General features: G+C 50.0%; 2 protein-coding genes across 5 annotated transcripts in view; both read left to right on the top strand.

Annotated features, from left to right (window-relative positions):
- Positions 1 to 895, top strand: part of TARS3 (threonyl-tRNA synthetase 3) — a 39,305-nt gene extending 38,410 nt beyond the window's left edge. For all 3 annotated transcript variants that reach the window (XR_005882613.1, XM_040969509.1, XM_040969507.1), the window contains one exon: positions 258 to 895. Coding sequence is in view for 2 of the 3 variants with exons in the window: in XM_040969509.1 (XP_040825443.1) it covers positions 258 to 406 (149 nt within the window). In the remaining variant the exon portion in view is untranslated. The remainder of the gene's footprint in view (positions 1 to 257) is intronic.
- Positions 896 to 6,241: 5,346 nt separating this feature from the next.
- TM2D3 (TM2 domain containing 3) lies at positions 6,242 to 14,061 on the top strand. Of its 2 annotated transcripts, XM_040969373.1 has the most exons (6): positions 6,242 to 6,344; positions 6,589 to 6,666; positions 8,312 to 8,469; positions 10,594 to 10,768; positions 12,018 to 12,093; positions 13,373 to 14,061. In XM_040969373.1, the coding sequence occupies exons 1-6, from the start codon at positions 6,254 to 6,256 to the stop codon at positions 13,536 to 13,538; spliced, it is 744 nt and encodes a 247-aa protein (XP_040825307.1). In that variant the 5' UTR covers positions 6,242 to 6,253; the 3' UTR covers positions 13,539 to 14,061. The 2 variants fall into 2 exon arrangements, with proteins under 2 accessions (XP_040825307.1, XP_040825308.1); XM_040969374.1 differs by lacking the exon at positions 6,589 to 6,666.
- Positions 14,062 to 21,739: the final 7,678 nt, after the last annotated feature.

Genomic DNA, 21,739 nt, shown 5'->3' with positions numbered 1-21,739 from the left:
AGTGGGTGTGGTAGACACTAGGACTCAGGCTGGAGCCGGGGTCTAGGAGTCCCTGCTTCATTTGGGCCAAGCCCAGAGCCCTCTGTTGGAGGACAGCAGCCAACTCAAACACCCTTCCCTCCTCGGGAAACTTGCTGTCCGAGCAGGAGCACCATGCTCATGGAGAGTTGTAGCTACCTGAACAAAAACTCAAGGCTGTTGACTTATTGTTTAATAGATTGGTGGTTTAAACAATAATTATTTTTCCTTTTCTATAGTGGTTGGAGAAAAGGAAAAAGCAAATAATGCTGTCAACATTCGAACAAGAGACAACAAAATTCATGGAGAGACTTCGGTCAGCTCTGCCATTGAAAGACTGAAGAACCTTAAGGAAACTCGTGTCCTGAATGCCGAGGAAGAGTTCTGAAGATGCTGCTTGCGCTTGCTTTGCATAGACTTGTTTCGGCCCGAGATGTGTCTTGCTAACCGGTTAGCACGTTAGTAGCCTGCCCTTGACCTCTGCTCCGGCTGCTGGGGTGGGTGACAGGAGAGAGCAGCCAATCAGCCTGTCGCTCACTGGCATGCCTGGATGACAGTCCGAGGGCAGACTGGGGCAGTGTTCCAGCAACTGATGTGAAAGGCTTAAGTGCAGGCACATTATTCACAGAAGGAAGCAGAACTAGCACATGAGGATAATGTTGTTGCTAAGTTTTGTGATTTTGAAAATAGACTAAATAAAGCCTGCAAAGGGTTTTTTGAATTTGGGGGAGAAATCTTACATTCCAGCCGTGTCATGTCTCCAGGTACTTTTATGATTTTATTACGAAAGTGGCCTTGAGACCTTATCTCCATAACTGAGTCATTAATCTATTTAAGCACCCACAGAAGCAGTAGCCAGTGCTAACTGCGATAAATGACAAGGAGCTCTGAACAAAGGAAATCAGTACTGTGGAATTTCTTTCTTGTTTTTTTTTAAGTTATTATTTTAATAATCTTTACATAGTTGATTAGGGCACAAAGAGTCAAGGGCTACAGGAAAGTGGGTAAGACCATTCCATTTCCATATTTATTTATTTATTTTTCTGTATCTGCAGTAAAGAGAAAGAGGGACATAAAGGGAGAAGCCCCACCCAGCCTCCCATCCATCCCAGGGTCCCCGATGTGGGCCATGCTCCGAGGGTATTGCTCAAGTGGTTTTGATAGTTCAGCAGTTCTGAATTGCTGCCAATCTCAGCACTCCATGCACGATGAAATCTCTCCAGAATCCACTGGCTGACATAGTCCACCTTATAGAGTCTCTGTTTTGCTGGAGTCCAGCTCCAGCTGAGTTCGGAACTTGCGAAGGGTGCGTGGATGAGGCTCAAAGAGGAAAGAAAGAGACGGACCACTAGGACTTCATGATCATAATGGACGACGCACAAAAGCTGTCCGCTTTATTTATACAAAATCAGTCAAACTCTGGCTCAGACTTTTTACGTCATGGTCAAGTGGGTGTTTCTAAAGATAACTCTGCCATTTGTTTCACCTAAGGCTAGGATGTTATCCACCTGGCACCTGGCACCTGGCTAGGAAAAAGTTCTCAATAGATGGTGCATATCAATCAGTAACACATTCCTACCACAATTCTCATTCTACAGCTTGGTCTTGAGACAGTCAAGGAAGGAAGAACTTCACAGAAGGGACCTAAAAGATCAAAGAAAGAGAGAAAGAATAGATTCCACTACACCTGAAGACAGAACACCCTTGATTAGCATAGGATCAAAGAGGGAGTTAGCACCCTTGATTAGCAAATTGCCACAGGATGCAGCTGTAACAGCAATAACAGCTTTTTGGCTAAAAAATGGTAACATCAGCTTCTAAGCTCCTATTGATATTTAACAGTAGCTCCGCAGAGGCAGGCAATGCCTAAATAGATTACGGAAATCTCAATGGGGTTGTCCGGTGTCCATGCAAAGGGAGGTGGAGCTGCATTCAGGTGTTGTAGAGACCGGCCCTGCCACACAGCGGGAAGTTCCTTGTGGCCCTGCCTGCAATAGAACAATACTCTTCACACCTTCCTGACTTCCACACCCATCACACGGACCCCAGCACTGTTTGCCCAGATTTTCACTGCCAACACATGATCAATTTGTTCTGTCCTCCATCCTCTCTTGTGGTAATAGGTGTCCTCTGCAGGTTCCAATGGACTGCCATATCCTCCATGTGCACCTGGATATGCTGTCCACTGCTCTGAGCCACTGAGGAAGCTCAGCTTTGACATATGCACTCCATGGTGAGACCATGGAACCTGCACTTCTCTTCATGATTGGGGTTCTGAGATCAGCAGTTCGGTTGGAGGGATCCCAAAGAAACTTAATCTGAGGTGATCCCAGACCACCTGATTCTTGTATGTGCTTGCCAGTACAGGGTTGGGCACAGTCCGTCACCCCAATCAGCTTATCCATATGCTGGTGGTTGCAATTGTTGGGTCAGTTCTTTTTCCAGCCCAGTCTTCCACTGGAACCAATGGGTGTCGCAGTCCAGCCTGATTTTGCCCACCACACACTCAACCCTCATGCAAACCAGTGGGAGCCGCAGCCTAGTTGGAGCAACTCCCCATGACCCCCATCAGGCCTGCCCCCTACCCTGGTTCCTTTGCTTGCCAGTATTTACAGCAGACTGTTCCTGTCTGTCCCACATCCCATTTAGCTCTCATACATGTCAGTGAGCATTGAAACCTAGTTCAACCCAACCACCTCCACTATCCAGCCCACACACATGCTGGTGGGTGCATTTTTGTTCTGCCATGCCTGCCCTAGTCCTGGTTTTCATGCTCTCCAATGGGAGTGGCAAACCAAGAGGGAGGTGCCCACTATTTCCCTACTGGGCCAGTCCCACTCCCGGATCATGCATGTGATTCTGCAGCTTTAACCTGATAGAAGTACCCTCTGTGCCAGCGTCTGCCAGCTGATGCTGTGACAAAGCCCCACCAACCCTCACCCACTCTAATTTTTGCTTGCACCAGTTGAAAGTCAGCCCAGCCTGGCTTTTCCCTGATCCAACTCACATGAGGTCCACAGGTGTTGTAACACTGCCTGTTCTGGTCTGTCCCCATCCCAACTCACACTCTCCAGTGGGAATGGTGGCCCACCAGGGGAGCCCCTCGCAACTCCCATACTGGCTTTGCTTCCTCCCCCTTGGTCTCACGTGTGCTGGTTGGGCACTGCGGCCCAGTCTTGGATGGCCCACCTCGTCTCATTATTTACCAGTAGGTGCTATAGCCTGTCTTAGCCCAGCCCACCCCCAATTCCAGCTCAGGCTTGTGGGGGTTACAGCTTAGCTCAGTCCAGCTGGCACCTAGTCCCAGCCCTAATGTGTACTGGTATGTGTTGCAACCCAATCTGGCCTGGCCCACATTGTTCCAGTGCTTGGATTCGCCAGCGGGTGATGTGAACTGGTTCAGCCTGGTTCGCCCCAACCTGTGCCAAATGTATGCCAGTGGGTACCATTTCCTGGCCTGGTCTGGGCTGCTCCCTATCATGATTCTTATGCTCAGCTGCAGGGACTGCGTCCCAACAGAGGAGTTGCCCAAGCTCCTCCATCAGAACCTCTCCCAGTACAAGATCTCACACACATTGGTGGGTCCGTAGGCCAGCCCTACTTAGTCCACCTCCTGTCCTGGCAGTAACAGTGGCCTTTCCTGACCTGCCTTCAACCCATTCCAGTTCGTACTGTTGGATATTTCAGCCCAGCCAAGCCTGGTCCACACCCAGACACAGCTCACACGTGGCTCAGTAGCGGCAGAGACCTGTTCTAACCTGTCCTACACCTACATTGGTTCTCCAGAGCACTAGATGGTTTTGGAGTCTAGCCCAGTTCAGTGCACCCAGCCCCTGTCCACACTTGTGCCAAGGGGCACTGCAGTCATATCCAGACCAAAATGCAACTCGCACTCTGGCCCCCGCACTCGTCAGTGGGAACACCAACACAGCCAGGGTGTCCCTTTAACTCCCCAGCCAGGTCTGTTCCCAGCCACAGATCTTGCACGTGCCAGTAGTTGCTCAACCAAACTTGGCATAGCCCCTCACTTGTCTTGGCCTTTGCCTTAGATGCTGTAGCCTGGCATCCCTGGCTTATGCAGACCAGTCTGTGTAAGAGCCTAGTTTAGCATGACCTGTGCTCCTGCCTGATTTCTGTTCTTGCTGGTGAGCTAAGGTTTGCTCAGCCCTGCCTGGTCCATCCCCTTCCATAACCAACCCACACTTTAGCCAACAGTTGGATCTACTTTGCTCAGCTTGCCCAACTCCCAGGCCTGGTCTATGTGATTGTCATAGTTATAACCCACTAAGGGAATCTTCCAAGTTCCCCCACTTGACCCACTCCCAGACCCAAATCTCATACATGCCAGTGGGTGTTAGGTCAGTATCTGGCATAGTCTGGCCTTCCATCTTGGCCTTGTACGAACTGGTGAACATTGCAGCCTGGCCCACCCCATACCCTATTTTAGGATGCACATGCAGGTGCTGCAGCCTGGACCTGCCCAGACTGCTGTCGCAGTGATGGCAGGTTCCATGGTTACACCTAATTCAGCTCATCATCACCCCAACTCAAGCTAACCAACGGGACTTGTATTTCCAGAGTTGGGCCCATACATCTATTCGCGGACTTGGTTCTCTTGTGTGCTGATTAGTGTCATGGTTCTGCCTAATGTGACCCATTCCCTGTTCTGTCATTCTGTCAGGAACTAGGATCTAGCAGGCTAGACAGGCCTCCAGCCCTAGCTTTCGCATGGACTGGTGTGTGGTGGTCAGCATTGTTCAGTGGTAACAAGTCCCATACAGGACTCACATGTTGACTTGGGTATCAGTCCTGTCCATACAGATTATCCGGCCTCTCCCCTCCAAGCCACCAGGTCCCAGTACCCTCGCCTACCTTCAAGTAAGGTGACCCTGTCATTGGGAGTTCCTCAGGATTGACTCCTCACCAACATGCACAGTGGTCTCATTCATGGACGTACCTAGCCAACAATTCCGCACCCTGAAGACCCCAGAGCTTGCTGCCAGGTGGCCAATTGGGGGAGCATCATGCCAATTGGCCACCTGGCCACCCAAACCCCAGGACTCACTCACCACATGGCAGTGGTGGCTTTGGCCAGGGCCCCAAGCATGAGTCCTACCTGGCTTGGGTACTCCCAGAAGCCAATAGGCTGCTGGAAGCTCCCAGCACCCAGGCCCTGAGGTCGAACTCCAGAATTTATTTACACTGTAAGTGACCAGTTGCAGGTCATGGTTGAAGGACGAATTCGCAGGTAAGCTGTGTCAACACCTCCAGCATTTCTCTTACAGGCTTACAGCAGCACTTAGATTGTTAGATGGGATGCCATTCCATGGGTTGGTACAGATTCAGAAGCCTTTTTTTTTTTTTTTTTAAGATTTATTCACTTATTGGAAAGCTAGATTTACAGAGAAGGATAGAAAAAATCTTCCATTCACTGGTTCATTCAAGTGGCTACAATGGCCAGAGCTGAGCCAATTGTAAGCAGGAGCCAGGAACTTCTTCTGGGTCTCCCACATGGGTGCAGGGCCTCAAGGCTTTGGGCTGTCCTCGACTGCTTTCCCAGGCCACAAGCAGGGAGCTGGATGGGAAGTGGAGCTGCCGGGATACCAACCAGCACCCATACGGGATCCTGGTCCTTGCAATGGGAAGATTCAGGCGCTGAACCATCCCCTCAGGCCCAAGAGTTTAGATTTTAAGTGAAGGAAATGATTGCTCAGAACCGAATTAAACTTTCCTCACGCCAAAGATTTTTTTGGCTAAGTTTGGTAGGATTCAAAGCAGGTCCACGAAATTATATTTCTTAAACCTCCTCAAGTCTGAGCTTCTCAGGGACGCGGAGGGTGAAGCTGAACACGGGGCTGAAATCACATGCAGAGAGCACTGGCCCAGTTTGTGGGAGATGAGGGTGGGCCTCCCGTGGAAGCGGGGTGCAGGTGCCCCCTGCAGGGTCTCTGCAGGCTGTGGGAGGTGAGGGACGGCCTCCCGTGGACGCGGGGTCCAGGTGCCGCTGCACGGCCTCTGCAAGCCGTGGGAGACGAGATGGTGCCCTGGCACAGTAGCCACGATTTGTGTCGCAGCGGGTCACCCTTGGTCCAGTACGAGGGGCGCTCGGACGGCCCTGCCGCGCAGGCGCGCCCGCCCTGCAGCATCCCTACGCGCAGGCGCACGCGCCGGGCCTGCCTTTAAGACGCACGCTTCGGCGACGCTCCTAGTGCGGAAGTGTGTGCGCAGCGCCGGGATGGCGGCCGCGGAGAGGCGGCTGCGGGGCCTCGGCCGTCTGTGCCGCCTGCTGCTGCTCCTCTCTCAGTTCTACATTCAGTGTGGCGGTGGTGAGTGCAAGGCCGGGGTCCGCGCTGGGCCGGGCCGGAGGGCTGCCTGCGGCGGGGTGCTGCGCCTTCGGTCGCCCATGGGCCCCGCCGCTCGGTGCCCGGAGCGCCGGCCTGGGGCCTCCCCTGGTTCCCCGGCCGCCCGCGGAGCCCGAGTGGACCGGCCGTCGGGGCCGTGAGGACTCGTGACCTGGTGGGGCCCCCGCGCCGGACCTGTTCTGTCTGACTGCGGTCTCCTTGCCTCTAGAGCATTCGCAGCCGCTGGCCCAGGCGGTGAAGGACGCAGTCCCCACGCGTGCAGCCACGACCGTCCCCGGGGCAGCAGGTACTGTGTGCGTGGGACGCGTGGAGTGAGTGGGGTGCATGGGGTCGGCACTCTCTCTGCCCCTGAGGTCGCGTCTGTAGGTGCTGCGGCTGCATTGCGCAGTTCAATGGCTCCCGTGCCCAGACGCGCCCTCCTTGTGTCATTTCTTCGTGTGCTCCATCTGTAGCCAGTGCTGACAACGGCTTCCAGAACCCTCTTGCTAAGCATGGATGGTCTAGGTTCCCGGTAGGGCCGTGCGAGTGCGAAGAAGCACCCGGAGTCTGGCTCTAAGCCATGTTACGGGGAGGGGGAGCAGGTTGTTGGTTCCTGCAGGCCTCTGCTCCCAGGGGTGGTAGGGGTGAAGTTTGTCTGCTGCCCAAAGTAGCCTCGCCTTTGTGGGCGCAGTGTCTGACTCCCGCCGCCTGGAATAGCACCACTGGAAGGAAGTGCTGTGTTGGGTAAAGCTGCCGCCTAACACCCAGCTTTCCCAGGGGTGCGTTTTAGCTGGACATGTTTTGATTCTGGGCTCATCTCTGTTGTTGCAATGAAATAAAACTGGTCCTGATATGTTTACAATGTGAACAACAATTACGTTGAATTTAAATTGCTTGGTATTTTCTAGAGAAAAGACGAATTCTTGATTTCCTCCAGTGCCTCTTCTCATGCATACTTACGATGCTGAGCCTCTCTTAGCGGGTATATGTTGGGCACCTGGGTGCGCTAGCTGGGAGAAAAGCAGGTTAACAGCTCGCAGACAGGCCACTTTGAACCTTGGAGGTAATGAAACTGTGAAAGTTTACATACAGCCTGTTATAGTTCCCCTGTGGGACAGCGGCCCAGTGCTTCCTAGAGCTGGCTGTCTGAAGGACCTCCGTGGCTGCGTTTCTGAGTTAGTGGGTGCAGGTGAGACGCACCTTGGATTGGGGCCGGCACTGTGGTGTCGCGGGTTAAGCTGCTGCTTCGCTGCTGGCATCCCATTTGGGCACCAGTTCTGGTCCCGCCTGTTCCACTTTCAGTCTAGCTTGCTGCTTATGGCCTGGGACAGCAGTGGAGGGCGGCCCAAGAGATGGGGCCCCTGCACCCACACAGGAGGCTCAGGTGGGACTTGTAGCTCCTGGCTTCCACATGGCCATTTGGGAAGTGGGAAAGAAGATGCCGGACTTGCTCTCTGTCTCCCTCTCCCTACTCCTCGCCCCTTTCCTTCCCTCCCTGTAACTCCCTTGGATTGGACGTGGAGAGCTTCAGGCCTGGCTCCACTTGAGCCACAGACTTCGTGTGCAATTTTCATGAACATTGGCGTTACCGTCTCTCGGCATCTGTTTTCTGTCTTATAAGACAGTGGTTATTTTTGAGCCCCTGAGCTGTACGTAGCATTGTCTACAGTGTGTGTGAGTCAGCGACAGCCAATGAGAGCCTCTTGTACCTGTGGGGGACAGGAGTGTGGCCACGCAGCTGCACACTGCCCACATCTTGGATCCCTGCTCCATGCCCCTGTGTTCCGGCAGTGCAGTGTCCATGATGGCCGCCTGCCCCTGTGTTCTGGCAGTGCAGTGTCCGTGTTGGCCCTGTGTTCTGGCAGTGCAGTGTCCGTAATGGCCCTGTGTTCCGGCAGTGCAGTGTCCATGATGGCCCTGTGCCCCTGTGAGCTCTCCTCTCCCTCTCACAGAAAGCACCGAAATCCCATCATACGTGATGAAGTGTCCAAGCAACGGCTTGTGCAGCAGACTTCCTGCCGACTGCATAGATTGTGCGACCAACTTCTCCTGCGTCTATGGCAAGCCCGTCACGTTTGACTGTACGGTGAAGCCTTCTGTGACGTGTGTCGTAAGTACCGCCACTTTGCTTGTTCTGCAGAAATCCATTGTAAGCCTCAGCCTCAAGTGTGGCTTAGCCTTGGCTTTCATGGGGAGAGAGGAGACACATTCCCCAAATGCCCAGCACAGCCAGAGCTGGGCACGGCTGAAGTCAGCAGCTAGGAAGACTGGCTGGCAGGATCCCACATTCTTGGCCATCATTGCTGCCCCCTGGTAAGTTAGTGGAAGCTGGATGGGGAGTGAAATAGACATCCGATGATGGTGTCACTGGCTGTGCCACAGTGCCTACACCTGTTTTTGTTTTGTTTTTAACATGTATTGGAAAGGCAGATTTTTACAGAGGGAAAGATCTTGCATCTGTTGGTTCACTCCCCAAGTTTGGAGTCTTGAGCCTCTTCCAGGTCTGCCACGAGGGTACAGAGTCCCAAGGCTTTGTGCCATCCTCGGCTGCTTTCCCAGGCCACAAGCCAGTGGAGCTGGATGGGAAGTGGAGCAGCTGGGCCACAAACTGCTGCCTTTATGGGGTGCTGGTGTCTGAGTCTCTTGAGCCACAGCATCAGCCTCCCTTCTCCCCCCCCTATTTTATGACTACTTTGTTAAAGATAAAAAATTTTTTCAAGATTTAGTTTTTTACCAATTGGGGGTGGGGAAGAAATCTTCATCACTGGTTCACTCCTCAGATGTGCTGAGCTGGGCAGGTCAGGAGCTGCTTCTGGGTCTCCCACGTGGGCACAGGGCCAATGTGCTTGGGCTGTCCACTATTGCTTCCCGGGCGCTTTAGCAGGAACCTGGATCAGAAGTGCAACAGCCTGGACTTGAATCGGTGCCCACATGGGATCCCAGACTTGCAGGCAGTAGCTTAATATGCTACACCAAAGTGCCAGACTCCAAAATAGAATACATTTTAATATTCTGCATTCCCTCCTGTATCGCATCGCAAGTGTTCTGGCTATTGTGGTGCCTGTGCCTTTTGATCTAGTTGTTTGGGGTGGGTGAGAAGGCGGCTTTAGGGCTTGGATGTGGGTGTGCCCAGACATCACAGATCCCTCTGCTGGGTTCTGTGCTGGAAGAGGAGCTAGTGTGCAGTGGGTGGCAATGTTTGTACCAGAGAGGAGCTTGGGAGGGATCACTCATATCCCGAGATGTGAACGAATGCTCAGATATTCAATGAATGCTGGGGTGGCTTCCAGGAGCCCGTCTTGTCCCAGTTCTGGCAGCGCATGTAAGGGACAGGTGGTGTGTTTGCTGAGGACCACCTAGCTGCAGGGTCCGGCCAGATCCAGGTCCACTGACCCCACCCAATGCTGTCATTGAGCCCCTGTGCCCGCGGCCGAGGTGTAGGTCTGGGTCAGCGCCTCCTGCCAGGCTCTGCAGCTTGGGGCTACTGCTGTCATCAGTACAGGCACCTGGGGTGTCCCAGGGACAGCCTAGTGAGGGGGCAACCCTGGCACAGAGAGATTGGGGCCTCCACACTGGGTGTGTCTAATCACTGAGATGTTGTGGGAAGCAGTGGCTGGCCCGGGGCCTGTGACCTTCAGTGACTGAGCTGTCTGCCCTTTTCAGCTATCTGGGACTTTAAAGACCCAGCTGTAGGAGGACACTGGATTGGATACATGGAACAGAGAGATACCTGGAGGCAATGGTGTGGTTGATGGGTTCCATTGGCAGGCTTATGGGAACTCCCATGATCTCAAGTCAACTCATCAATGCCTCCTCCCTTATCCTGTGTGTCCCTTGTAAGAGCCCAACGTAATAAACTCTGGCTATTGACCATCAGTCGGCAGTCCACGCATGTGATTATCGGCTTCGAGCACCAAGTCCCTTGCTGCCAGACAGCAAGCACTGTGATGGGTTTAGTCGAGCGTGATGCCATAAGCTCGTCACCCGGAAGTGGCGTTCGCACTTTGATGTGGCACTAGGTGGCTGTGTCTTGCTGAGTTATGCGCCATATACTTGAGCAGGTACCTGCTGGTCACAGACTCACGCCATGTCCGTGTGCTGTGCGTGTGTGTTGTTTTGGTAACCTGTTTCTCTCTGCCACTGACTGCGGGGTCCTGGTCTAGATGCTTCCAGAGTTGTGTGCCTTGTGATTGCACAAGTGTCAGCCTGACGGACTCTGTCCTCTGGTGTGTAGGATCAGGACTCGCGGTCCCAGAAGAACTTCGTCATCAACATGACTTGCAGGTTTTGCTGGCAGCTGCCCGAGACAGACTATGAATGCTCCAATTCCACCAGCTGCATGGCGGTGTCCTGTCCGCGGCAGCGCTACACCGCCAACTGCACGGTGCGGGACCATGTCCACTGCCTGGGTGAGTCAGCCCCTGGGGGGAGCGGGGCGTGCAATGTGCTCCATACCTTTCCTCAAGGGACTTGAGCCATAGATTCGAGAAACACATGAAAATTTAATTAGAAACAGCGGAGTTTTGGGTGTGCCTAGCCTTGCTCATAAGCTCAGTGAACTTTTTCTAAATTTACTGTTCATCACGAGAGCGTGTGTGGGGTATAGGACGTAGCCTGTGGCACAGCATCTCAGTCGGGTGAGCTGCAGCAACATTTGACGACTGCCTCTTTGGCCTTTTCCGAGATAACCATGTGATTGAACTGTTTTTATCATCCCTCTGCCTTTTGAAAGCTTTTCTAGAGTTCTGTTCTGTATGTAGTAAAACAGAATACTAGGGGCCAGTGTTGGGGCGTAGTGGGTTGGGCTCCTGCTGTGGCCTCCAGCCTGAGTCCTGACCACTCCACTTCTCTAGCTCCTTGCTAAGCACCTGGGGAAGCAGTGGGGTTCCGACTCTTGGCTTCTTGTGTTTAGCTGTCCCAGTGACGGCTGTTCTAGCCACTTGGGGAATGAGTCCAGAGGGTGGGTCTCTGGATGTCTCTTCTGAGTTTCAAAGAAGTAAGTCTTTAGTAGTGGCTACAGTACTTTGCTTTCCCTGTCGGCGTACAGTTGGGGTTCTTCTGCAGCGAAGTCTGGCTCTCCCATCTCCTGGGCTGGCTCCGTGGCGGGGTTTCGCGGTGCAGCTGCTGTGGCGTTTCTTGGGCGTAGTAGCTCCTGGCTGCTACACACACTCGCAGGTCTCCATCTCCAGGACAGTTTCATTCCCTTCCGTTTCCCCCAAGATAGAGCCCAGGTTGGTTTGGGGTGAGGTGAACTTCAGCACTGCAGGTCTTCCCACATGGCCAGCCATGGGTTCCCTGTGCCTCCACGGGTGACCTCGGGTCTGCCGAGTGTCTGAGCTGGTTTTTGCTCTCAGCTCATTGTTCCTGTGGGGTGACTGACCTGTCCCAGCACCACTGTGTCTTCTCCTAAGCTCCCCTGCCGTGCTGTCTGGTGGGGCATCTCACCCTCGTGGCTTGGCTGTCACCTCGCTGATGGAGGCATCAGGCTGTGCTCCTGGATGGGCAGGGCCCTTTTCCGTGCTGATCACTGTGCTAAGCGTTAGCTACAGCTAGGGGAATTGATTTGCTGTACAAGTCAGTTACTTAACTAACTTGCAAAGTCCTTGGTTGAGTGACCCTAGGAGTGTTTTTATCTCTGTGGGTTTTTTTTCCTTGAAGGGAACCGTACATTTCCCAAAATGCTGTACTGCAATTGGACTGGAGGCTACAAGTGGTCCACGGCTCTGGCTCTGAGGTAAGCTTCCCGAGGAACGAGCTGGTGGGTCTCAGTGCAGGGTCTTAGATGGCGGGCTGTGTCCTCCTTCACTCCCACAGTTGTCCCTTGGGGCATGGACTCCAGGACACAGCCATTGGGAGAGGCATCTGGGGGACCAGACCAACACTTGGAGTTTAATGGAACGATGGCTTTTTTAGCGATCAAAACCAGTCATCGTTTTCTGTGCTCGGTGTACCTGGAATATGTGACATACCATAGAGTTTTAAAACCGGCTTATGATAAATGCATTCAATTTTTAAGTAACATCTTAGGAAAAAAGGATACACATTCAGTGTCGAAAACTAGAATAAATCAAAGTAAGAAAAACATTAAAAGCTGTAATTCAGCCTGCAGAGATCACAGGGTTATGCTTCCTCCATAAAGGTACGCTTGTGTTAAACGGTACAGGTGGTTGAGAAGTTTGGGGCAGGTGGGGTCCGGGTCACAGTTAGCTGGGAAGTTGGGGTCTTCGGGGATGAGCCCGACAGGCTGAGGCCTGTGGGGTGGCACGTTGAGCTTCCTGACCTCTTCACGGGCAGTGTGGGCAGTCACCCTTTATTGTGGGGTTGTCCTGTCAGGCAGCCCCAGTTCCGGCTGCTGCCTGTGACTCGCTGGCTGTCACAGGCACTGTCGCCTGTTCCCCACTGCTGATTGTGACCCTGAGAGCATCTCTAGACACGGGCAGGTGGAGTGAACCCTCCACGTGTTGAGAACCACTGAGGCAGGCAGGGCCCCCTCCTTCCGCGGCCAGGAGTGACCTGGGGCGGGGGAGCTTGCCAGCTGGCCTCTGTCCATCCACAGCTGACCTCTAAAAACCCTTACTGTGGTGCTGACCGTTAGATTTGTGGAAAACTTGCCATCACCAAGATAACGGAGTTCCTTCTGCATGTGGTTTATAGCGCCCGGCTTTACCTGTACTTGTTACACAGTATTCCTTAGGTTGGCATAGTCCGCAGCTGTGCCCACACTATTTCCTTCTGAAACACTCACCACCTGAGGCCACGGAGAGCTGGGTGCACCCTGGGGTGGGGGAGGGCAGCTAGCGCTCCCATAGGCCGGCCTTGGCAGACTCACTGTTGGAGCTGCTCTCTGCTTCTACGTGGATCTGAAGTTTTTCGTGGTGATATTATGCCCTGATTGTTAGAGATCGACGTTTGAAAGAACTGTAAAATCATTGATGGGAATTCTGGACTTTGGAGGAGCGTGGTCTGGGCCGTGGCGACCCCCGTGTCACGTGTTCGTTACCTTGCTGTTGCAGTATCACCCTCGGCGGCTTTGGAGCAGATCGCTTCTACCTGGGCCAGTGGCGGGAGGGCCTCGGCAAGCTCTTCAGCTTCGGGGGCCTGGGCATATGGACGCTCATCGACGTGCTGCTGATCGGAGTGGGCTACGTGGGCCCCGCCGACGGCTCGCTCTACATCTAGCTGCAGTGTGTGCCGCGCCCAGGGCCGCGCTCTGGAGTCGGCGGGGCAGGAGGGGCGCGGGTCCGTTCTTATGTACAGCATCTGTACTTAGCTTGCCTTGATGAAGGTAAAATAAAGGTGAAATGAAACGCCGACCCATGCTAATCTGGAATTTGCTTTTATCTGCCTGAAGTGCATTTTTTTCTGTGAAAAAGTATCCACTTATTTAAACCAGAAGAACCAATTCTGCATGATCGACCACCCGCTTAGTTTATACTTTGGGGTTTGTGTTGTTTACGTTAACCCCTTGTTGTCTCCCGCCGGGATGAGGTTGCAGGAAAAAGGGGGATTCTGTGATCCCCACAAAGGGACCCCTCCAAACTGCCATGTACTGTACACTTAGGGTAACAGCCATGCAGTGTGGGCTTGAACGTGACTTTGTGAACTGCAGAAATGGTGTGTCATATAGCCTGATCTTGTTATTAAAAAGGTTGCAAGAATGCTGAAAGATGAATAAAATTACTATTTTAAGAAATACTCTAAACTGGTTTCCTGTGTTTTCTGTACAAAGATGTCGTCTTTGCTAATCATTACATCTTTTAAGAAGTTACATGCTCTTTCTCAGGGCAGTGCTTCGTCCCAGTGGGCAGCGCTTCATCCCAGTGGGCAGCGTCCCTCTCGGCTGTTGCAGGCGTTACTGCCACGGTGGCGGTGCTAACCATGTGCTTCATACGATAAAGGCTGTTCCAGCCTGAGCAGCCTGCTTTACTGGGAAGCAGAGCAGCTGTTCATTCAAAATGGGATCATTCCTGGTTGTTTTTGAAACATTGGAAAACTTAAGCTTTCAGACTTGGGTGCCTGGGTGTACTGTGTACTGCATTGTCAGCTGCACGTGCTGACCAGCATGTCAGATTGAGAAACTGCTGAGTGCCTTTTGGGCCTGCCTGCATACACCTGCTGGGTCTGCAGGCTGCGTAGCGCACAGGTCCCCTCGGGGAGTGTAGCCGCTGTCATGACTTGCCCATGAGGGCCCTTGATGGGTTGTGATTCTGTGCTCAGTCAAGTTGTGGTTGCAGCGCAGGCCAGTAGATGGCGCATAGTTAACCTTGGCAGATGCTTCCAGGGCACAGGCAGTGCAGCCGAAAGGGGCACCCTGGTTGGCACAACCTTTCCTTTTAGGGTAAACACATGCTTTGTCTTGTCCACCAGGATTGGCTGAGCAGTTTTTTTTTTCAAGGAAGAGGAGGAGAGGCAGAGAGCTCTTCCCTCTGCTGGTTCGCTCTCCTGGTGACTGCAGCGGTGGGAAGGTGGTGGGAAGGTGTGTGCTCTGTGAGAGGGCTGTATGCACAGGCTCTGACTGAGTTCATGCCAGCAGTGTCCTGGAGGCTTCAGGTGAGTTCATGCAATTCCAGAAGCGGGCAGAGCTGGTGGCTGCAGGGAGAAAAGACAAATGGGCTTTGAGAAAACATGTCTGTAGCATTATATTGAGATTTCTGCAGACGAGCAAGGAAGGGCCGTGCTCCATGGTGCTTGTAAAAGAGGTTTTTCAGGGCTCTTACGCTTGACGATTTGAAATGTAAAAATATCCTCTACCGCCACATAGCTTGATTTCAATTTTTAAAAATACACCAGGATTGCACTTATTTTTGGTGCAACAGGATTTTTTTTTTTTTTGGTATGGAATTTGCAAGTGATTTTATCCCATAAGCAGTGAGTAGAAAATGAGCTGTTATCTGATGGACCTTTTCACACACAGCATCCAGAGAATTGAAACATGAATCAGTCTCTTCCCTCCTGCTCTCTCCGTGGCCATATTTGATAGAAACGCTGTGAGACTTATTTGAAAGATGGGCAGAGAGAGATAGGACTCCCATCTGCGGGGCTGGACCAAAGCCAGGAGCCAAGAACTCGACCTGCGTGGGTGGCAGCGAGCCCGCTACTCAGAAGGCTCCCTGCCGGAGTATGCGTTAGCAGGAACTTGTGACCTCCGAACCCCCTTTGAATCTAGGGACTCCAGGGAGGGGTGTGGACCCTGGTAACTTGGTCACCAGGCCCATGCTTGCCCCCGCAGCACTTGGGGAAGTGGTACTAGAATGTATTGTATTTTTTGTCATGTGTAGTGTAATGTGATTTTTTTTTTTTGCATACATGGTGAAATGGCTCCTACAGTCAAGCAGATGAACACATTTTATTCTGCATAGGTCACGTTGTTTTCTGGGAGGAACATTTAAGATACACTCTTCTAGCAGGTTTTCATAATCACAGCCCTCCTGCTACACTGTAGATTTCTAATTTGATTTTGTAACCTCAGTGAATTGGGTGTGAATTCTTGGATGTGGAGTCTGGAACTTGTCTTCCATAAACACCTCGTTTCTATGCAGAGTGCGGCAGCTTTGCCTGAGACGTCGGCACATAATGTGAGAGGCGGCCTGCAGGCAGGGCTCGGGTTCTGCAGCTCTGAGCCCCGCCTGGCATGGAGTGGGACTCACATGGTGAATGAATGAAGGGGAGTCTCCAGGAAAGGCACTGCGGAGACCTGTGGGGCAGTGTTGGAATGCAGCTGGATCACACAGACCATTTCAAATAATGACATAGAGAAACCAGCATTTCCTTCCTGCAAAGCAAACAGCAAACAAGATGCAACTGAATGCTCCAAATGTCAAAAAATGAGTTAGGGAAGAAAAAAATGTACGCCCCGGGTGTGTGAGACTGCCCCTGGTGAGATGCAGGAACCCCCACTGACCAGATAAGCAGGTTGGCGGGAAGATGGAGGATGTCCTGTCTTTTCCCTGTGTCAGCTGGGGGTGCTGCAAAGGCTGCTGGGAAGAGATGGTTAACAAGAGCTGCCGAGCAGCCAGATGAACACACGGAGTTCCCAAGTGGAACTAGAGAAGACCGTCAAAAGTCCCAGGTGACCCCCCGCTTGGGGCAGGAAAGGCACTCCCCATCCAGGGCAGGAAAAACCTCACAGCTGCTCCACTTCCCGTCCAGCTCCCTGCCTGTGGCCTCGGAGAGCACTGGAGGATGGTGCAAAGCCTTGGGACCCTGCACCCATGTGGGAGACCCAGAAGAAGCTCCTGGCTTTGGATGGACCCTGCTCCAGCCATTGCAGCCACTTGGGGAGTGAACCGGCAGGCACCAGATCTTTCTGTCTGTCCTCTCTGTAAATCTGACTTTCCAATGAAAAAAAATCTTTTTTAAAAGAAAGAAAGAAAACCTTAGTTCAGGACTTTTTCAAGTCAGAGTTCGTAGACCAGATACTGAAGCAAAAATGCTATCTGAGCACTTCCCGCTTCATGCGGCTATCACATGACGGAATGTTGAGCACAAAACTTCCAGAACGTTTCCTTGAGGCCAGGAAGTTGTCCACATGAGATAGGAGTGAAATAAAGCGATGCTTCATACCGACTCTCAGGGTTATAATAAAACGGCAGCAAGTTTGAGAGGGTGTAGGGAAGTTGGAGCCCTTACATGGGGCAGGTACACATGCGCACTGGAAAGCCACCTTGGAAAGCGACCTTGCAGTTCTCCAATGTAAATGTGCAGATCTGTGGCTGACTCAGCAACCCCACTCCTGGGCATCTACCTAGAGAAAGCGGAGTGTATGTGCATTCCAAAAGCTGTTTGTAGCAACATGTTTGAGAGTAAAAATAAGCAAGCAACCCAAATGTCTGGCCAATGAGTAATGCTAAGAATCCATGTAATGGAATCGTATTCCATCATGGAAATGAAGTGCTGATACAAGCGACAACACCAATGCTAAACAGAAATGCAGGATCTCTAGCTGTTCTAAGAAGGATTCAGCAGTGGGAATGAAGGAACTCATGAACGGAAAGGCGCCCAGCAGGAGTGAAGCGCGCCTCTGAAGATGTGACTGAAGAAACGGGAGGGAAGTCCCCACTCTGTCACTGAGCCTCCATTATGAGGCCAGTGTCCTCCTAGGAGTTCGGAAAGGTAGCAATAAACAACTTCTTTGGGGGAGCTCTCGTGTTTGGTGCACAGAAATAGCAGACTCGGTTCCACGGATCAACCAGGAAGATGTGGCTTGCGTTCACCGCAGTGGTCCTGGTGACCCTTTCCAACCTGGCTTGTTGCTTCTGCTCCAATAACTTATTTTTCACAGAAAAAAAAGAAATGTAGTGCCAAGTATGAATTCAGGCTAGAAAATGGGAAATGCCTTTTGCTAGCCAGGCTGTCGTTTTGTTTTTCTTTTTTTTTTTAATAAAGATTTTCTTTACTTGAAAGGCAGAGTTACACAGGGAGAGGAGGAGGCAGGGGCTGCAGTGACCAGGGTGGGAAGCTGCAGCTTCTTCCAGGTCTGCCCTGAGGGTACAGGGGCCCACGCACTCGGGCCTCCTGCTGCTGCTTTCCCTGCCGCTGGATTCCCAGGAGCTGGACTGGAAGTGGAACGCCGGGACACAGACCAGCTCCCATGTGGGATGCTGGAATCACAGGCTACAGCTCAACCTACTGAGCCACAGCACCAGTGACCAAGCTTTCATTTTAATCCCTAAATATAGAACCTAAAAAAGAACCTCGCAGGATACAAGCAGTACTCCCTCCCCTCCCCCAGTTTCCTCAATAAAAATCTTGGGTGATTGATCCTCTGATCAATTTCTCATCTAGGATGAATGATGCTATGATTTTCCGCCAACCCGAATAATTTCACAAACTGTTGTATACAGTTACAAATATTTTACAAGTAAAATATTTTACAAATATTTATTTTAGTTACAGGTTCCACTTGTAACTACCTATATGATTCAAGAATTAGTTTAGAATGTATTTTTTAAAAAAAGGATTGATTTCTTTTTGTTGGGAAGGCAGATTTACAGAGAGAGCAGAGACAGACCTTCCATCCGCTGCTTCCAGAACCAAGTGATCCAAAACCAGGAGCTTCTTCCGGGTCTCCCACGCAGGTGCAGGACCCCAAGGCTTTGCGCCATCCTCCATTGCTCTCCCAGGCCACAGGCAGGGAGCTGGATGGGCAGCAGAGCAGCCGGGATTAGAACCATCGCCCAGCAATTGCAAGCAGAGGGTTTAGCCACTGAGCCATTGTGTGAAGTCCCAGACTGTACTTTATTTACAAATATATGGGAGAGTTGTTTTTATAATCAGTTTGTAGTTGCATTTCATTATGGTCAGAGAATACAATTTTTATTCTTACGAGTCTTTCAAAAGCGCTGGTCTGCATTGTGGTTATGCTCTCTTAGGATGAGAGTTCTGTCTGCTTTCACAGCTCCAAGTGATGTTTTGTAAATGTCAGGTTAAGTTGGTTGGAAGTATATTTTAGGCTTTCTACAACCTTGCAAATATTCTAATTATTCTATGAGGAACTAATGAGAGAATGTAGAGCTTCCCAATCTGATTTGTGTTGTGTGTTTGCCTTTTTAGTTCTGTAAGTTTTTGTTTATTTTGAAAATCTTTTGCTAGTCATAACTTCTAGGATTGTGATATTTGTGTTGGGTTAAAATGTCCATAGCATTTACCATGTTGGTCATTCTTAGGCACACAGTTCAGTGGCGTTAACCACATTCATAGTGTTGTACGACTGTCACCATTGTCAGTTTCCAGAAATGTTTTGTCTTCCGAGACTGAAGCAATAATTCCTACCTTAAATCCTTACAGCTGCGATGCTGTGTCTGCCTCTAGCGATTTGACCATTCTAGTTACCTCACAGAAGTAGGCCATGTACTGTTTGTCCTCCTGTGCCCCTTGCTGTAACATCTGCAATGTCCCTTCATATTGTAACACGTGTCAGACCAGCCCCAGCCCTGGCCATAGCAGCAGGTTGGGGAGTGGACCAGCAGATGGTTCGCTGTAATTCTCTCTGTAATTCTGACTTTTGAGTGAAATATAAATAAATAAATAAATAAATAAAATTTTCTTCTTGCTCAAATTGGAAATCTCCATTGATCAGAGTTCATTAAATCTTTTTCTTTTATTTAAGATTTCTCAATTTTCATTGTAAAATCAGGTTTTGCAGACAGAGGAAGACACGCAGAGAAAGATCCATCTGCTGGCTCACTCCCCAAGGGGCCTCAAAGGCCAGAGTAGAGCCGAGCCAAAGCCAGGTGCCAGGAGCCAGGAGCCTCCTCCAGGTCTCCCACATGGTTGCAGGATCCCAAGGTGGTGGGCCGTCCTGTACTGCTTTCTCTGGTCACAACAGGGAACTGTATGGGCAGTGGTGCAGCTGGGATATGAACTGGCATTCATAGGGGATCCTAGTGGTTGCAAGGTAAGGATTTAGCCATTAGGCCGTCATGCCAGGCCCTAGTTCACTAAATCTTGCACGATGGACCTATGTGATGACTTAAAATTCAATTGTCTAGTTTTTGTTATAAGTTGTTCCTAGTAGTGTTTTATATCTTTCATTCATTTGCTGAGATTTGCCATTTCTTATTCTTTCAGGGATGTTTATGATTGCTTTTTGTTTGTGATTTTCATGCACTTTAAAAATTCTCCATTGTTATTATTATTAATGATACAGTTCCACAGGCAGCGAAATCTCTTACCGCTTTCCCAAGTCCCCTCCTCCACACACTGCTTTCCCCTATGTTATTACAATAGTTTAAATCTTCACAAACAGTCCTAAGTCCATCACTGCGGGCATGGACAATGGCAGAGAGTCCAGCATCCTATTGTCAAGATAGAGTAAACAGTTTCATTGGGAGTCCATCTTTGGGCTGGAAGTAGGGATGCATACTATATTGTATCCTCACATCTGGATATGACAGTCTCCATCACACAGCTACTATATATCCTCTTAAATGAAAAGCCTACTAAATGAAAACAGGAAGAAATCAATAACAGGAAGAAAAAAATAGAAATTTGTAATGCCATGAAGTTAAACAACATAATACTGAATGACTAATGTGTTGCTGAAGAAATGAAAAAGAAAATCAAGAGCCTTCTTGAAGAAAATGATGCTGCTATATGACCTATGAGTCAGTGAAGAATTTAATATGAGAAAAAAAAGCATTTTGAAGAAGTGAAAATAAAAACAAAAACATCAAAATCTGTGAGATATAACTTCTGCTGATCTTTGTTGGTGAGATGTGTCTCCTGTAGGCAACAAATAGATGGGTTTTGTTTTTTACCCAGTCTGCTAATCTATGACATTTGTTTGATGTGTTAAGTCATTTACATTCAGAGTTAATATAAAGAAGTGATAATTTGGTCCTGTCATTTTAGCAGTGGGTTGTTCATTGTTTGATTGATTCTTCTGTTATTTTACTGGAATGTTCTTCACATCAGCTTTTGGTTTTGGTGGGCGCTATTACTTTTTTCTATCATCTTTAAGTATCATCCGTAGGGCAGATCTGGAAGAGGTGTATCCTTTCAGCTTTTCTTTACCGCGGAAGAGTTTTATTTCATTTTCAAAAACAAAGGACAAGTTTTTTGCTGGGTATGTTATTCTCGGCTGACAATATTTTACTTTTAGAATCTGGAATATGTAACTCTGTTCCCTTCTGGCCTGTAGAGTTTCCTGTGAGGTGTCAGCTCTGAGTCTGATTGCCATTCCTTTATATGTCAATTGATTTTTTTTCATGTGCAAATTTAAGTATCTTTTCCTTATATTTGACTGAAGAGAGCTTGATTATCAGGTGTTGTGGTGAAGATCACTTTTGGTCAGTCCTGTTGGGAGTTCTCTGCCCCTCCTGGATGTTGTTTCCCAATTCCTTCTCTAGATTAGGGAAATTTGTCTTTATTATTTCACTGAATACAACCTTAAACACAACTTCTCTTTCTGCATCTTCTGGAATTCCCGTAACTCTTATATTGGCCTTTTACTAGCGTCTTTTAACTCTTTAATGCTTTTTTTCAGCTCTGCTTCCAGCTTTTTGATTGTTTCCCCATGGTGACAAGAATAATCTTCCAATTCTGAGATTCTTTCTTCTGCTTCATTCATTCTATTATTGAGATTTTCCACTGAATTTTTAATACTCTATTGTGTTCTTCATTTATAATAATTCAACTTGATTTTGTTTCAGTGTTGCTATTTCCTGTGTGACATGTTCCTTGAATTTCTTGAACTCCTGTATTACATGCTTCTCATTGTTGATAAGAAGCTTTATAACAAGTGTTTTGAATTCTGTATCCCCCATTTTCTCAATGTCTTCCTCAGTGAACTCTGAGGTTGGCATAGGGTTTTGCTCCTTTGCAGGGGAGTCTTCAGCGATATTAATTGTGCCTTTTTCTCTTCTTTTGCTCTTGGTCAT

Source organism: Ochotona curzoniae, unplaced genomic scaffold, assembly GCF_017591425.1.
Source record: "Ochotona curzoniae isolate NIBS_2020 unplaced genomic scaffold, NIBS_Ocur_1.0 scaffold_4701, whole genome shotgun sequence".
In the NCBI taxonomy this organism is placed as follows: Eukaryota; Metazoa; Chordata; class Mammalia; order Lagomorpha; family Ochotonidae; genus Ochotona; species Ochotona curzoniae.
Note: the sequence above shows the minus strand (reverse complement) of the source record. Positions and strands in the feature narration are given on the sequence as shown.